Source organism: Notamacropus eugenii, chromosome 1 (genome assembly GCF_028372415.1).
Source record: "Notamacropus eugenii isolate mMacEug1 chromosome 1, mMacEug1.pri_v2, whole genome shotgun sequence".
Lineage (NCBI taxonomy): Eukaryota > Metazoa > Chordata > Mammalia > Diprotodontia > Macropodidae > Notamacropus > Notamacropus eugenii.
This window is the reverse complement of record NC_092872.1, coordinates 96,273,023-96,290,075: the sequence shown is the minus strand read 5'-3', so window position 1 is coordinate 96,290,075 and position 17,053 is coordinate 96,273,023. Positions and strand designations below refer to the sequence as shown.

Sequence of the window (17,053 nt, the reverse complement as noted above, 5' to 3'; positions counted from 1 at the left end):
ACACTCTTTCTAATTCTTAATTCAATCTTTCACTGGGCTCCAGGTTTTCATCTGTGCCAAGAGTTTTCTTGTGCTGCTGTTAACTTAGCTTGAATGGAAAGAGAGCCAGGCAGTTCAGCTCTCTGTAATGAATGCTTCTGACTTTTAGGAGAAGGTATGAGTGGCTCTTATCCTATTTTCTGCTGTTTTTGCCCAGACGATAGTACTAAGATAAGACGACTTTGAGAGTTTCTGCCCCATGTTCTTCCTGTATCCCTGGGGTAAAACGGACAGCATAAGGGCACAAATATTTCCTTGGGCTAATAAACATAAAATTAATCCTCACTCCCCATATGACAGCAGAATTTATTTTAGGAAACATAGAACTCATAAGGATAAGAGAAAAGCTGTTTGTCAATACATGAATAGTTTTTCTTTAACTTTCAAAGTCTTCGTTTCCTTCAGTTTTCCAGGTTTCTCAGGATGACTCACTATAATAATCCTGCGCTCAAAGGGAAGAAAGCATGAAAACAGGCCAAGATTCCAACCACTGAAAAAGTGCTTCATCACCCACATGGTGCAAAAACCCTGAGAAGTCAGGAAATTAAGAAGCAGAAATGGGGACTTACATTCCTCCTCCCTTCCACATTCATTTACTTCCACTGAAGCAAGAGAAAAGAGAAGAGTCAGTTTCATCAATGGGCAGAGAGACACAAAGCGTGTCCGGACTGAGTGAGTCTGGCCCAATCCCAGTTAAAAGTGACAGTCTAGGCTCTCTACAGTTTACCCCTGCTTCCTAGAATCCCTTTGCCCCTTTTTTAAAGGTAGAAAATAGCACTTTCTACATGAAGCTTTTCCTGATCTCCCATTGTTCATGCCTGCTCCCCCCAAAAATATACCCTGCACTTATTTTGTACATAATTATTCATATGAATGCAGACAGAATGTAAGTCTTGGAGGGCAGGGACTATTTCATCCTGAGTGTTTCTACCTCCAGCACCCAATACTGTCCCTTGTATATGAGTAATAAATGACTGCTAAGTGCCAGTTAATTTATGAATTGGAAGCACTCTTTAATGTGGAACCTAAAAGTGGGTCAACCAATCAACAAGCATTAAAGGAAGGACAAAGAGCAAAATAACTGCTACTCCCAAGGAACTTCTAACGTGGAGACAAGCACAGATATAAACATAAACAGCATACATACAAAGCAAATAAACACAAATCGATACAAGGAGGTCTGGAAGGCAGGGCTGGTGGCTGGGGAAATAAGAAAAAGCCTCTTGCAGAAGACGGGCCTTGAGCTGTATAGTAAAGAAATGGAGGGACTTCCTGAGGGTGAGAAAAGGGTTCCCGGCACGAAGACAGGAGATGGAATGTCATGTACGAGGAATAGACAGAGAGGTCAGTGTGGCGGGATCTCAGACTTTGGGAGGGCTAGGTGGCAAGCGACAGAGCCTTAGAATCAGGATGACTCATTCTCATGAACTCAAATACAGCCTCAGACACTAGCTGTATGACTCTGGACAAGTCACTTAACCCTGTTGGCCTCAGTTTCCTCATCTGTAAGATGAGCTGGAGAAGGAAATGGCAAACCACTCTAGTATCTCTGCCAAGAAAACCCCAAAATGGGTTCATGGAGAGTTGGACATGACTGAAATGACTCAGCAGCAAAGTGTAGGCGAGGGAGTAATGAATGCCCAGGGAGGCTGGAAGTAGTGATTTCAACACCTTTCATTCTTTCCCACACCACTTAATATTCTCCTCCGTGTGCTTTACGTAGTAGGTCAAAGCCTAACTGGGGTAAGAGGCATCCCCTGCACCCATCTTCTTAGGAACCCCAGAGGAATCCTATCTCTTCCCACCCCTATGCTTCTGCTCTTGTCCTAGGCCTAGAATATTCTTCCAGCTGGTAAAATTCCACTCACTGCTTTTAGAGCCCGACTCAAATCCCACAGTCCCTCTAGGAGACCTCCCTAATGCCATCAATCAACAATAAGCTCTTATATCCTTCAGAATTCCACCCAACACTCTGCTTATATTTCATTTATGCCACATAGTATGTATAAAAGTATAGCACATATTAAATGCCCACTATGTGCTAAGCACCTTGCTAGGGAGTACCAAAAAAGGGGTGTGATCCTAATCCTTAAGAAAGGTATATTCTTAAATGAATCCCTTTAAAAGACTGTAAACTTCAGGAAGGCAGAGACTAAGCCTTAACCTAATCTTTGTATCTCTGCCAGCACCTTTTAAGGTGCTCTGCATAGTCAGATCGACATTAATAAATGCTGATCAATGTGTTGGTGAATCCCAGTGATAATTCTATGTTCCATAGTAGCCCCACTCCAAATCACATACAACTCTCCACCCACTCCCTTCCTGATACATAATCATAATGTCTCCAGAAGTATTGAGCCATCCCATGATAACAGAGGGAGTTCCCACATTACCTGTTTTGAAAAATAGCCCATGCAGAGCAAGGCTTTATGTTTTAACATGAGCCAGCTTGCACTGATGGAGAAGGGCACCAGAGCTAACCCAAGTAAAACTTTAAACTACACCAATTAACCCTGGATTGAGTCCTTTCAAGGATGTGAATCATAGATTTACATTGGAAAGGGCCTGAAATCTTCTAGTCCTGTCCCATATTTTACTAATGACGAAGCTGATTCAAGTACTTCTTATAAATGCCAAAGCCTAAATGCTCTCTCTTTTTGAAAATAGGCTATCCCCCTACATCAAGGTGGTAAAATTTCTCTAATCTCAGTAGTGAATTCTCAAAGAGCTTTCAACAGTCACCCCATGCCCTTTAACTTCTAAGCCAACAAACAGTACATATTCACAAAATAATAACTAACATTTCTATAGTGCCTCAAGGTTTTCAAAGCACTTTTATACATTTTATCTCCTTTGGTCCTCACAACCCCCCTGGGAGGTAGGTGCCATTATTATCCCCATTTTATCAATGAGGAAATGAAAAGCTAAGTGACTTGCCCCAGATCAGAGTTAGCAAGTGTTTGAAGAGGTCACCTTTAGTGATTATTAAGTGTTCCCTTTAGCGAAATGCCTCTAATGAGGGAATGTTTGAACAAACTGGGGTGATAGGAATGCCAAGGAATAACGTGATGTGACGAAAAGTGATGCCCTGTGCACTAGCTACACAAGAGGTGAGACGTGAGTCAGCTTGCACTGAAGGAACAAGCTTGCACTTGTTCTCAAGAGGCTTACAATCTAATGAGGAGACAAGCAAATACAAATCAACTATACCAGATAAATAGAAAATAACTAACACGGGGATTAGGAAAGGCCTGGATTTTAGTCAGACTTAAAGGAAGCCAGGGAAGGCAGTAAGCAGAAATAAGGGAGAATATTCCAGGCATGGTGGCCAGCAGGGAGATAGAGTGTCTTGTTGATAAAGCAGCCAAGAGACTGGTGTCACAGGATCAAAGAGTACATGTCAGGGAATAAGGTGTAAAAAGCCTGTAAAGGTAGGAGGGAATTAGGTTGTGAAGGGCTTTGAATGCCAAAAAGAATTTTGGTTGAATCTTGGAGGTGATAGGGAACCACTGGTTTACTGAGTAGGGAGGTGACATGGTCAGACCAGAACTCTGGGAAAATCACTTGAGCAGCTGAAAGGGGGATGGACTGTAGTGGGGAGAGACTTGAGGCAGAATGACTGACCAATGGGCTATTGCAATAGTCCAGATATGACAGCGAGGTGGCAATGTCAGAGAAAAAAAGGGGGAGATGGTGAAAAGGTGACAGGTCTTGGCAACAGATTGGATTTGGGGAGGCAGAGATAATGAAAAGCTGAAGATGCCACCTGGGTTGCCATCCTGAGGGCCTGGGAGAAAGGTGGTACCCTCAACAGTAGCACGGAAGTTCTGAAGGGGAGAAGTGTAGATAGGAGGAAATAAAAAAATGAATAAAGAGAAGCAATAAATCTGAGAAATACCTAGAAGCACTGAAGATTTAGATGAACAGATACAAAGAAAAGTAAACAGAACCAAAACAATATTCATAAAGACAATTTAAATTAAAACCTCCCTAAAAGGCAGCAGCCAGAACTGATTCATTACATTGTCCCAGAGAACAACCAACAAAACACAACTCCTTCCTCTCAGTACAGAGGCAGTGCACTATGGGTACAAAATACAGTATATGCAATAAAATTGGGTGGCTATGTCTGCTGATGTCCTTTAATATTGTTCCCCTCAACCAAAGGGATAAGAGGATGGGGAAGTGGAAGTGTTATAAAAGAGAAATAACTACGGTGTAAAAAAAAAAAAGCATCAAAAAAACTTGTTTTTTTAAAGAAACAGTGTCATTAAGTTATCAGAGTTAAAAAAGGCAAAATTTTCTTGATTTGAGGCATCTTTGCACAGCAAGGCAAACATACAACGAAGCAGCACTAATTTTAGCCTCGGATTCTACAGTTAACTAGCTGCCTTGTGATCTGACCAAAATTTGGCTTTAACAATTCACTGCCACAAGCTGCTTCTGACACTTCTTGTTTCAACAATTCCTTCCACCAACACTTGCCCAATCCAACGTTGTTTTTGCCAACCTATGGCACTTAGGTGGCCATAAAACTTGTCTCTCCGGGAGACCTCACCACAACAGAGTATTTTTCAACAGAAGATCACACAGAATATCTTTTGCCTTACATCGCCCTCTTTTCTCCCTTATGGAAATACTGATTAATAGGAGGGGGGAAAGCAAAATCCTCATTCTTACCTACCCTAGGCACAGGGAGCACAATGTGCTGAATCACACACTTGAATCTGGCTTTGGCAGAAGGAAAACATCTACTTCACTGACCTCGGTCAACCTCTGAGAGTTTCCCTCCCTACCCCCATCCCATTTGAGTCCAGCAAGTGGATGGAGAAACTTCAACACTTTGGATTTATAAAATTCTTTGTCTTATTTCCCATTCTTTTGGAGATTCTTGTATTCTTACAGGGCAGTTTAAGGATCAAATGCATAAGAAGACCCTTCAAAAAGGGCAAGGCATTCGGAAAATTAGAGGTATTCCAGTCACCCTCATCCTCATCAGTGACTGAAACTAAGAAAGGTTAAAGGACTGCCCTCAAATCGCTCCTCAAGTCAGAAGCAAAGCCAAGCAGGACCCCTAGTCTACATTCTTTCCAACATGGAAAGCATCTTGTTTTCCTAGGACTCCAGAAAACAGACAGATGGGTAGACAGAGACACATACACATACATACAGACACATATGTGCATGTGTATATATGTATATATATATATATACATAGATTTGTGTGTGTGTATATAATACATATACATATATGTACGTGTGTATATACACACACTTTAAGAATATATACTTAAAAAGGAAGTCGGTCAATAAGCATTTGTGAGGGCTTACTACGTGCTAGGGACTGAGCTAAATACTGGAGCTGTGCAGATTAGAGTCCCCCATTTTACAGTGTATACTCCAAGGTCTATAAATCCCATTCAGTCATGATTTCTTAGCTCATTCAGTCACCTCTTCCTTTCAGTAAAGGATAACCTGAATTTCACAGGTATGGGTCAGTGGTTGTTAAATATAAAATGGGGTCTCAGCCCTATTTTCACAGATTAAGCTAATGAAAGGATTATCCTTACAACAGAACTACCAACAGGACCTAATTAAGGAATTTACTAATTGCTTTTTCCAGCCAATTGCTCCAGTTCATCCCTTAAACCTGACATAAATGCCTATTGTTCATTTTACCCAAGCTCTCCTCCCTAACTCCTATGCAAGTCCAAGCCTAAAGAACCTTGAGTGACCTAGAGACAAGAGATCTAGGCTGTGACCCCAATTCTGCTAAGGCCTTCCATGTCATCTTGGGCTTACCAGGGCCCAGCAAATCAGAGCTAGGCAAATCATAACAGCATTCTTCTGAACCATCCTCACTTCTCCATCTCCTACACTTCCCTCTGCCAATGGCTATTTCTCCCCCAAAATGAGTTACAAGACAATCAAAACTGGAGACGTGTCCAACTTGTGTAAAAACTAACGCATCTCTCCAGGATATACACACCGCCCCCAACTCCAACCCTAGTCATTCAGTCTGGCTAAAAGCTATAACCTGCAACTATTCTCAATCTTGACAATCAGAGGAAAGCATGCAGTGGCTTGTTCAGAAGCTTTATTTGGAGGAAAAAGGAAACAGGGGAAGATCCATTAATCAAATGGCCAGATCATTCACCCTCATTAAATTACACTCTAGTCCTTCAACAGATTCTAACCTATGGCATGGCTTTTCCTCTTATCCAGGAGTAATTTTATTAATGATCTTGGGGAAGGGGATTTCTCAAAGGCTTTAGTTAATCCAACCTAATTATAACCACCAGGTCACCTTCTTCCTCTCTCCCACCAAATGCTTTTCACCTGGACCAGCATACCTCTCCTCCCCCCAATTTTAAGAAACTGTAAAAGGACACAAGAAGTAGAAATTTCTCTCTAAAAAATAACAATGAAGACTATGGTGTAGTAATTAGAAAAGATGGTATAATAGGGGAAAGAAGGGGAAAGCACTGACTTCACAGTCAGGAAACCTGAAAGAATCTGGGATGTGTCACTTAGTACTTGTATGGTCCCAAGTTTCCTCAGCTGTAAAATGATGGGAATTGGACTAAATCAGGGATTCTTAACCTGAGGTCTGTGAACCTTCTGAGTTTCATTTGTTTTTTTTTAACTCTTTTGACAGTGGCATTTCAACGTTATCGATTTGCTGTATAATGGTGTATACTTTGTTTTCTGCATTTTAAGACATTACTGTGACCAGACAGCCAAACAAAAGACCTACAGTGGACGATCTCTTAAGTTCTGCCGGTTCCTATGAGCACTTACAAATCCAATATGACATTTTGTTTCTTTATTTTTTTAAAGGGCAGGAGAGCCAAATGCAGGCAGAGGTCCATAATCAACAGAAACCTGAGGACTGGAAATCCTTTAGAGTGGAATTTGTTCAATTGGGTGGAAACCCCCACCCACCATCAGCTGCCACCATAACTTCCACACCCACATGCTACCCCAGCTCGGACTTTTCACCCCAGAAGGGCACAGGGATAACATCCATCCTGTTCTCAATTGTGTAAGATTGTCATTTTGATAATAACACCGTCTGGAGAATGAGAGGCAGCTGAATTTACAAAATTAAAGAGTGTAACCTGTTGGACCAAAAAGTTGAGCTCTGTTAAGAAGGAAATGTTCTTACATCTCTGCAAAGTCACTGTGATTACTCAATCAACAGTATTTACTATGGGAAAAATAAAAACAAAATCTTGACTAAGGGCTAAGGGGATGCTGGATTACAGTGGGACAAATGGGGTTAGAATTTTGTGAAAAGCTGACAAGGGACAGTTACTTCAATATAACATTTTCACATGCAGCTTTGAGCCAAGAGGGGGGAAGAGAGTGGCTAAGAAATTGAGACAGGTCCAAAAAGACATTAATCAAATAGAATGGTAAAGTCATTGTAGTCTAGAGATCTGGGTCTAAGCTCTAGGGTATTTCCACATCTTATTTTGTATTATAATTTACTGCATGTGCCTTTCCCTTCCCCCACCCCCATTAGACCTGTAAAATTCCACAAGAGCCAAAACTGTTCTTTAGAGTCATTCACTACCAGAGAATACAGCGTACATAGAAGGATGCTCTATCCATGTTTATTGAGTAATGTGAGTTCTCTGTCGTAGGTAAGTCACATAACCCCTATGAGCCTCAGTTTCCTCTCTATAAAGCGAGAAAGTAGGATTAGGTTGTCCCACTACTTCACCTGAAAAGGGCAGTACCCTCTTTCTGGTAATATGGTGCTATTAGACGATGCCATATTATTACGTAGCGTTAAGCATTTCCAAATACATTTAGTCCAGTGAGGTGAGGGCAGAGCATTATTTTGTCATTAACTTTTTTCAATTAACAAGCATTCATCTTCTCTCTCTCCTACCTCATCTCCCCCACCCCACCCCAATGAGAAAGGATAAAAGAAAAATAAGTAAGACAAGTTACTATTATCTTTAGTTTACAGAAAAGGAAACCAATGCCAAAAGAGACTATGGGAATTGCTTGCCCAAGGGCCTAAGTGTCCTTGCCTGGGCCAGAACTCTGATGTCCCGACTCTCTCCAGTGCCCTTTCCACTATTCTGCTTTGGACAAAGACAAACAGGACTTAATATAAGATATCAATAAGTCCCAGAGGAAGATAAGAAGGAAAACAAGTGAGGTCTGAAAGGTTTGAAAAACACTTTACAAATATGATCTCATGAGTCTCACAAAAACCCTAGGAAGTAGGTGCTATATATTATCCCCATTTTACAGAAGAGGAGACTGAGGCAGATAGTTTGACTTGTCCAGGGTCATACAGCTAGGAAGTAAGTGTCTGAGGCTGTACTAGAACTCAGGTTTTCTTGATCCTGTCAGGTCTAAACCTCTTATCCTCTTTCAGCACCTACAGGTTCATTAAGCAGGACTGGTCCAAATTCCCCTGCAAAATCCTAGACTGGAACTAGCCAAGAGAATTCAGAGTTAATGCACAGGGACCCTTAGATCAAATTTAAACTTCAAAGTTTCCCAACCATTCTCTGAAAAGTCTAATTAAAGTGAAGTATCCAAGAACTAAAATTTTTTTTTAAATAGTTTTTATTCTGAGCCCACTTGGGGAGGAACTCGCAAAAAATTAAAATAAATTTGCAGATCTTGGTCAGGAAAATTGGTTTATATGTCACAACAATTCCAAAGTATTCTGAAATAAATTATTATCCATCTCCAAATAGAGAACTGATGAATTCTGAGTACGTTGGAACATTTTTCTTTCTTTTCTTTCCTGCAACATGGTTAATGTGAAAATGTTTTGCATGACTTCATATGTAGAATGAGTATTGTGTTTCTTGCCTTTTCAATGGGTAGGGGAGGTGTGGGGGAAGGAAGAGAATTTGGAACTGAAAATAGTTTTTTTTAAATGGGTTTATGGTTTTTGAAATGGGTTTATGTATAGTAGCAGCATTTCTATAGTTCTTTAAGATTTAAAAAGCTCTTTACAATTATTTTCTCATTTGATCCTCACAACAGCCCTGGGTGGTAGGGGCTATTATTATCCCCACCTTACAGACAAGGAAACTGAGGCAGGCAGAGGACACTGACTTGCCCTAGGGTCACATAGCTAGTTAAGATCTGAGCACTTCAAAAGGAAAAGATATTATTATGGGAAAGCTGCCACAAGTCATTTCTTCAGCTACTGAGAGTTTTATTCCATTTGCTATTAAAAACCAGGTAGATGACCTCAAAGCAGCCAATTAAAATTAGGCCTTCCAAGCCATTAAAAAAGGGGTACCAGAACCAGTCAGGAAGGGTAAAGGAAGAAGAGGAAGAGGATTAGCCCACACCCCAGGAACAGGTCACCTCCACTTCCCACCAGGAACAGCCGCTGGTAGCTGGAAGTGAAGAGTGCTGAGTCCATTGGGGATTCGTGAGCCACACGTGACCATGCACCACTGGTCTACAAGACAATATGTGGGTGGGAAAGGACCCCAGGGGCCAATGCCACTCTAATTTTTCCTTCAAAGATGGGATGTTTCCTGTTGGGAAGGCTTATACTTCCACCGAAGGTTCTCAGAACTTTATGCTTACCATCAGGCCATTTTGTAAAAACACAATTTATTCTGCCAAATGCTTGAGGGAAGCTTTTATATGCTGGGGTTTTATGAGCTATTATAATCTGGTAATGAAGGGGGTCTCAGGAAGCATGAAAGCCTATACTGAAAATTCAATGCTGCTTCCAGAGCCAGACCACAGATTATATTATACACTTGAGAATATTTCAATCAGACAGGAAGATTTACAGTCAGTGTCCATCCTTCTGTCTCCAAATCTGTATCCATCTAAGTCAATGATACAGTTCTACAAGGCTGGAGCAACATTTGCAATCATCGCTAGACAAAAGAGATGGGTAGTGATACAGTAGGAAGAACCCAAGAGGCCTAGATCAGAATCCTGACTGTGAACACACTGTACAGTCCAACACTAATTCTGTGACTACGGGCAATTCACTTAACCTCTCAAAATCTTAAAAGGAGAGATTAATACTTGTGCTACTCACCTGGCAAGGCTCTTGCGAGAAAAGTATTTTGTAAGCTTCAAGTACTACGTAAAGTTGTTGCTGTTACCCTCATTGTAGATCACAAAACTCACTACATTATAGCATCTAATATAACATAATATTAAGAAAGAGGGGCCAGGCCTGGGATTTAATTGGCAGAGGAAAATTCCATGTAAGGAAATTCCCTCTACTGATATTCCTGGCTATCTGGGGGCCCATTCCAGCAGAATGTAAGCTACTTTGAGGGACTAGTTATCTTTTTATCCTAACACAGTGCCTTGCCCAGAAAAGGAATTTAATAAATGCTCCTGGACTGAAATGGATTAGATTAATATCCATAGTTGGCCTAGAACAAGGATTCTTAACCTCTTCTGTGTCATGGACCCCTCTGGCAATCTGACTCATGGATCCCTTCTCAAAAGAATAATAATACCTTTAAATGCATGAAATAAAATATATAGGATTACCAAGTAAATCAATTCTATTGAAATACAGTTATCAAAAAAAAATTTAAACACACATACAACTTCATACACTACAGGTTAGGAATCCGTGGCCTACAAGTTCTTCCTTTGAAAGTAAAAACTGGAATGTAAGTGATACAAGAATGTTCTTCACCCATTCATCATCGCCATGTTAGCCCTCAACCATCCCAAATTATCTTAACCACCAGGAACTGAGGAAATATGGAAGAAAAGTATATAAGACCTCTTGGGATGGAAATACCAAACTTATTGCTCAACTACTGAAAAAAAAAAGTCACCTTTTTCAAGAGAAGTTCGACCAAGATTGTAGTTAACTATGGTCTGGAGTGTCCATCCACAAGGCCCAGAAGAAAGAGGAGGTGGGAAGAATACAGAAGAAGGAAAGGGAAAGAGAAAAATAAAGGAAATTGTTTTAGAGACCTGAAATTCAACAAGTCAAATTGTTTAAAATAACTTCATGCCAATGTATTCCAAGGAAAACATCATTCTTCCAGAACAAGAAAGCAAGGACAGTAGAAAAATTTGTGTAGAAGTTCCAATCTTGAGAGGTTACACCTTATTAGAAATTTCTTAACCCTCTCTGTGGTTTTGATTGCCACTTCAATGGTAATAATATCCCACTTAAGCCAGGTTCTCAAAGCTCTTAATTTGATCATTCAAGAAGTTTATTGACTTAACCAAAACCAAGAAGGCAGACAGTCAATGGAAAAGCTTGTTTAGCACTTTATAAACCTGAGGCCTTCGTTCGCTGGGTCATATTTCTCCTCTCCCTTTCTCATCTCAGACTCACCAAGAAGGGAGGAAAAAATAGAGTAGATGAAGAACATGGTTGTTTTCCTTCAACTTAAAAAAAAAAAAGTTGTTCTATGGTAAAGTGAAAAAGACTAGTGGATTTAAGTCAAAGGACTCAAATCCTGAACGTTGCCGTTTAAGTATATAACCTCGGGCAGTTCATTTCTCTGGGTCTCAGTTTCCTCATTTGAAAATGAAGATGAACTACATGACTTCTGAGAACTCTTCTGTTTTTAAATCTATGATCCACCAAAAAGAATCAGGTTTTATAATAGAACTCAATCAGTCATTAGGGCTACTTCTTAAGGTTCAATAAGTAAGTCATTTAACCTTGAGGAGCCTCAGTTTCCTCATCTGTAAAATGCAGATAATACCTCTCAGGGTTGTTGTATAGTTATTGTGTTTAGGGCAGCCAGGTGGCACAGTGGATAGAGCACCAGATTTGGAGTCAGGAAGATCTGAGTTCAAATGTGGCCTTAGACACTTGTTAGCTGTGTGACTCTGGGCAAGTCACTTAACTCTGTTTGCCTTAATTTCCTCATCTGTAAAATGACCTGGAAAAGGAAATGGCAAACCACTCCAGCATCTTTGCCAAGAAAAGCCCAATGGATCACCCACATCCAGGGAAAGAACTATAGAGTTGGAACTCAGAATGAAGTAGACTATTTTCTATTTTGTTATGTTTTGTTTTGGTTTGGTTTTTCTCATGGTTTCTCCCATTCGTTTTAATTCTTCTATGCAACATGTCTAATGGGAAAATGTGTTTAATAATAATGTATGTGTAGAACCCATATAAGATTGCATGCTGTTGTGGGAAGGGAGTGGGGAGAGAAGGGGAGAAAAATTTAAAACTTATGGAAGTGATTGTTGAAAATTAAAAACAAATTAATTACTAACAAAGAAAAAAAAAGAAAAACCCAATGGGGTCACAATGAGTCAGGACACAAATGAAAGAAGTGAACAACAATTATTGCTAATAACAAATATACATTAGTCTTTTTCGGATTCCTATTTCAGATCTATGGTCAGTTGGCTAAAGGGAAGCCATTATAACAGATGTGATTTACCTAAAGGCCAGGAAATGCCTCCATTCCCTCACAACGGTAAGGCATCTAACTCTAGCCAACACCCTCCAGGACCTAGACTGCTGTCTTACAAAAAAATGTAAGGTCTTAATGGCAAGGAGGCCTTTGTCCTGAGTACAGATGGCTCAATGCAACCTGTCTCCACCACCAGGAAAAAATATACCACAGAGGAAATCAGATTAACACAAATTACACCATCTTCCCATAAGAAGGGCAGCATACTATTAGACTAGGGCCTTATTAGTGCTTGGATGTTATTGGCATGCAGGTTAGGTATGTCCAGGGAGTCCTCTCATCTATTCTCATGCAACTGTCTACGGTGTTTATTAATGCCTTCTTTCCTGCTTTCCTTCTTCCCCACCCACTCATTCACTAGGGCATTTTAGAAAAGGAGTGACACACTGGCCTGGTTTGCCATGACTCTCTTAGCAGGCAAGAAAAGACCAGTTAGTAACTAAGGAGAGGCCCTTTGGTGACTATTATTTACCTGGCTAGAAAGGTATGGCAGAAAATTTCAGAAAGGCACAATTAAATTGGCAGATTTAGATTCTTCCTGAGTGAGTTTTCCTGAATTAAGGCAACTGGTAAGATCACCACATAACAATTTTCAAGGGAAAAATATTAGCAAACAGCAGCCTTTTCCTAGAAAATATGTGGTCTCCTAAGGATCATTTACTAATTTTCCATTAACTTAGGAAAAAACAAACTGCCATCATTTCAAGGTAACTAGCAATTTGACAAAGCCAAATGAATTCTGACAGAACTATGTGCCACAAATGGTAAGATGACAAATGGAAGAAAAAGCCTCAACCTTTCTCCTCAACTCCCACTAAAGCAGTTCCACTGGTAATAATAATTTATTAGGCACATACCTATGGCTTTTGGGTTTACAAAAGGCTTTATAAACATTGTCTCACTTGATCCTCAATCATATGTGTGTTCATCCTTCGATGCCCAAGAAGACCATGCCATCAGAGAAATGATGACATGATTTGCACTTGATTTTGTTTTGAGTGAGGGAGGGCTGTTGTGCAAGGTCACCAGTCTCACTTCTCCTCCAGAGCCATCTGAATCCAGTGACCAGATTCATCAGGATGACTGGAGATGACTCAGGATGAGGCAATTGGGTTTAAGTGACTTGCCCAAGGTCACACAGCAAGTGAGTGTCAAGTGTCTAAGGTGAGATTTGAATTCAGGTCCTCCTTACTCCTGCCCCTAGCTGCTCCTCACAATCACAGTTGGGAGGTTAACAAAGGTACTGCCATGATGAGTTGAATTCTACAGATAAGAAAACAGGCTCAGAGAGGTTGATTACCTAGGTAATAAAAGTGCCTGAGACAGGATTTGAACCAAAACAGTTCCACTACAACAACCTGACTGCTACAGTTGGCCCTTGTAGAGAAAGGGAGGGGAAGGGAATAAGCATTTATACAGGGATTGCTATGTGCCAGGCACTGCGCTACGTGTCTTGTAAAAATATTATCTCATTTGGTCATTGTAGAAATTGTGTTGCTAAATCTCTCTAAAGGATCTTAAATATTTCCAGACTAGACTAAATATCATATTCCAGTGAACCGAAAACAGGACAAGTGGCTCATTTCAGCTCTGCCATACTGAGCGGGCACCTCTAGTACTACTGAGGCAACGGGAGGAATTACACAAACAACCTGAATGCAGTTTATGATGCAGAGAAGCAAGGAAAACAATGAAAAGAATGCATTTAGGGTGTTGGACCTCCCATTACCCACTTCTGGATTACAAGGAATTTCTTCCCCTCCCCCTAACAATCCCTCGTTAAAGACCCCACATAGTTTCCAGTCCAGATGTGGTCAGAGAACTTACATTGTAACCAAGCTTCTGTTAAGTCTAACTCCCTAATTCAAGACAGAGGAGGAAACAATGTTTGCCATGGTGAAAGTAACTCTCAACTAAGGAAAGGTAATAATGTGAGTTAACACGGATCCTCCTTGGAGCATCCTGATTATGTGTTCTCAGGTCCCTCACTCCTGGAGATGCCTCCTCAAAAACCTCCTGCACCAAACTACCACGGGATTCATTTTTTACTGTTACAGTGTTTTGTTTTGTTTCTGACTTCCCCGGCTACTGAGCCCAGAGCATCAGCAGTGGGGAACCCGACCTCCTGCCTAGTGGTCCCTTCTAGTGGTTTCCCCCAGTGGCACAAAGAAAGGACAACACACAGCAGAGCTCGGTCACGCTTTGTGACTTCCAATGGGGGCCCACAATAAATTCATTCCCTGACTTGGAGGGAGGAGTCAGAATCAACCCCAAACTTTCCACCAAATCCCCTAAGTGCATTTCTTTGCATGGAACCACAAGAAGGAAAAGTACCTCTGTGGATCTAATGAAATGCCCCCAATGCCACTCACTCAGCTGAAAGGCAGCAGCCGAGCCGGGCCGGGAGCCCCCCAGACAAGCTCCCACATCCACACAACCCAAAGCCCCATCCCCCGCGTGCTCTTTTCAGTCTCAAAGCTAAGCCACGCGTGTACTCCCCAGGGACGTGGGCTACTCAAGTCACGCGGCTGGGGCACTGAAGTTCTCCCTACACTTCTCTCCACCGAGGGTCCCACGGGAGGGGAGGCTAAGGGGCAGATGGGAGTAAGGGGTAGATGGGGGTGTAAGGCGCGGGGGGGGGGGGGGGGTAAGGGGCAGACAGAGATAAGGGGCAGGCGGGGTAAGGGGCAGATGGGGAAGTCAGCGCCCAGCCATTTTCACCACTTAAGTAGACGCCCCACCCCCGGCACCCCCTTCTCCTGGGGCTCCCAATTCGCCCCAAACAGACTCCCACCCGCCGAGTCTCCGCCGGCGCCTGGGGTGAGCAGCGGGGGGCAGGCTCGGCGGGCGCCCCCGGAGCGTGCCGGGCAGGATGCCGCGGCCGTCCCCTCCCCCAGGTTCCGAAGCTGCAGTCCAGGTGGCCCTGCCGGGCCGGACCAGTAAGTCCCGGCTCGCCCTCCCGCGGCCCGGGGGCTGGCCCGGCGGGGCGTCCAGGGTCCCGTTCGGGCGGCCCCGGGCCGGCCCTGCCCTCCCCAGCCCAGGAGCGGCCTCTCCCCAACCCCGCGCGTTATCTACCCAGTGCGGGTCGGAGCCGTCCGCGCTGCAGAAACGAAGGAACGCCATGTGGCCAGGCCGGGGCCGGGGCCGGGGCCGGGGCCGGGCCGGGCCGGCGGGAGGACGGATGGACCGGCGGCCGAGCTGCCGGCGGCGGCAGCGAGTGCGGAGGCTGGAGGCGTCAGAGGCGGCGGCGGCTGCTCCGAGGGGAGAGGAGAAAGCCGGGAGGAGGCGAAGGAGGAGGAGGAGGAGGCGTCGGCGGCCGCGGCGGGCCGGGAGGTAACCCGGGCAGCCGCAACGCCGCCTGGTTGGCCCGCACGTCACCGGGATGGGGCCCGGCTCCGCCCAGTCGTCCGCGCTCACCTTCGGAAGCGCTGGGGGTGGGGGCTGGGGAGGGAAACTGAGGAAGGCGGGGGCGCGGGGCGGCCCTCTGCCTGCCCATCCCGGGCCGCCCCAAATGCCGCCCTCCCGAACCAGCGCCCTGGTCCCTCGGCCGAGCGAGCAGCCAGACACACGGAGGAAACGTTCATCGTGTTCCAGGGCCGGGGATACCGAGAAAACGCGTACACACACACGCGCACACAGACACACACAGACACACACACACGCCGGGGATACAGAGAAAACGCGTACACACACGCACACACAGACACACACAGACACACACACACGCCGGGGATACAGAGAAAACGCGTACACACACGCACACAGACACGCACACAGACACACACACGCCGGGGATACAGAGAAAACACGTACATACACACAAACATGCTGAGGATACATAGAAAACATGTACAGACACACATACATACATACACACACACTCACTCCACTAGTCCCAGCCTTCTAGGGAGCTGTACATTCTAATGGGGGCAGACACCTGGGAGAAAATCTAGGATCAAACCAGTCAAACATAAAGGTGTGCTAAGCGCTGGGGGGTGGGAAAAAAACTGTCTCTGCCCCCAAGAAGCTTACAGTTCTAAAAGGGGAAGACAGTAATAGTAACCATTGCAGCAAAAATGATAATGTTTATGTATAGTACTTACTATGTGCCAGGCACCGGGGGCATAAAAAGAGGTTAAAGAAAGTCCCTGCCCCCAAGGAGCTTACAGTTCTAAAAGGGGAAGACAGTAATAGTAACCATTGCAGCAAAAATGATAATGTTTATGTATAGTACTTACTATGTGCCAGGCACCGGGGGCATAAAAAGAGGTTAAAGAAAGTCCCTGCCCCCAAGGAGCTTACAGTTCTAAAGGGGAACGTTACAACAGTAACATTTACTCTGTGCCGGGCACCGTGCTAAACTCTAGAGACACAAAGAGCTCACAAGTCACTAGATGGAGACCATGAGCCAACAACTATCTGTAAACAAACTGAATAAAGGGTGTGTGGCTTCTGAGGGGTTTTTTTTTAATATTTTGTTAACTATTTCATGATGATTGATTACCTTTGTCAATCGGTTAATACACATTAAGTACCCAGTATGTATTAGAGAATGAGCTTAGCACTAGAGAAACAAAGAAAGACAAAAG

At 43.3% G+C, this 17,053-nt stretch overlaps 1 protein-coding gene across 2 annotated transcripts in view; it reads right to left on the bottom strand.

Annotated features, from left to right (window-relative positions):
* ABCC1 (ATP binding cassette subfamily C member 1 (ABCC1 blood group)) overlaps positions 1-16,417 on the bottom strand; it is a 131,278-nt gene extending 114,861 nt beyond the window's left edge. The window contains exon 1 of one of the 2 annotated variants that reach the window (XM_072610438.1): positions 15,882-16,417. In XM_072610438.1, the coding sequence (XP_072466539.1) occupies positions 15,882-16,331 (450 nt within the window). In that variant the 5' untranslated portion in view covers positions 16,332-16,417. The other variant, XM_072610445.1, reaches the window with a different exon arrangement.
* Between the last annotated feature and the right edge of the window lie 636 nt (positions 16,418-17,053).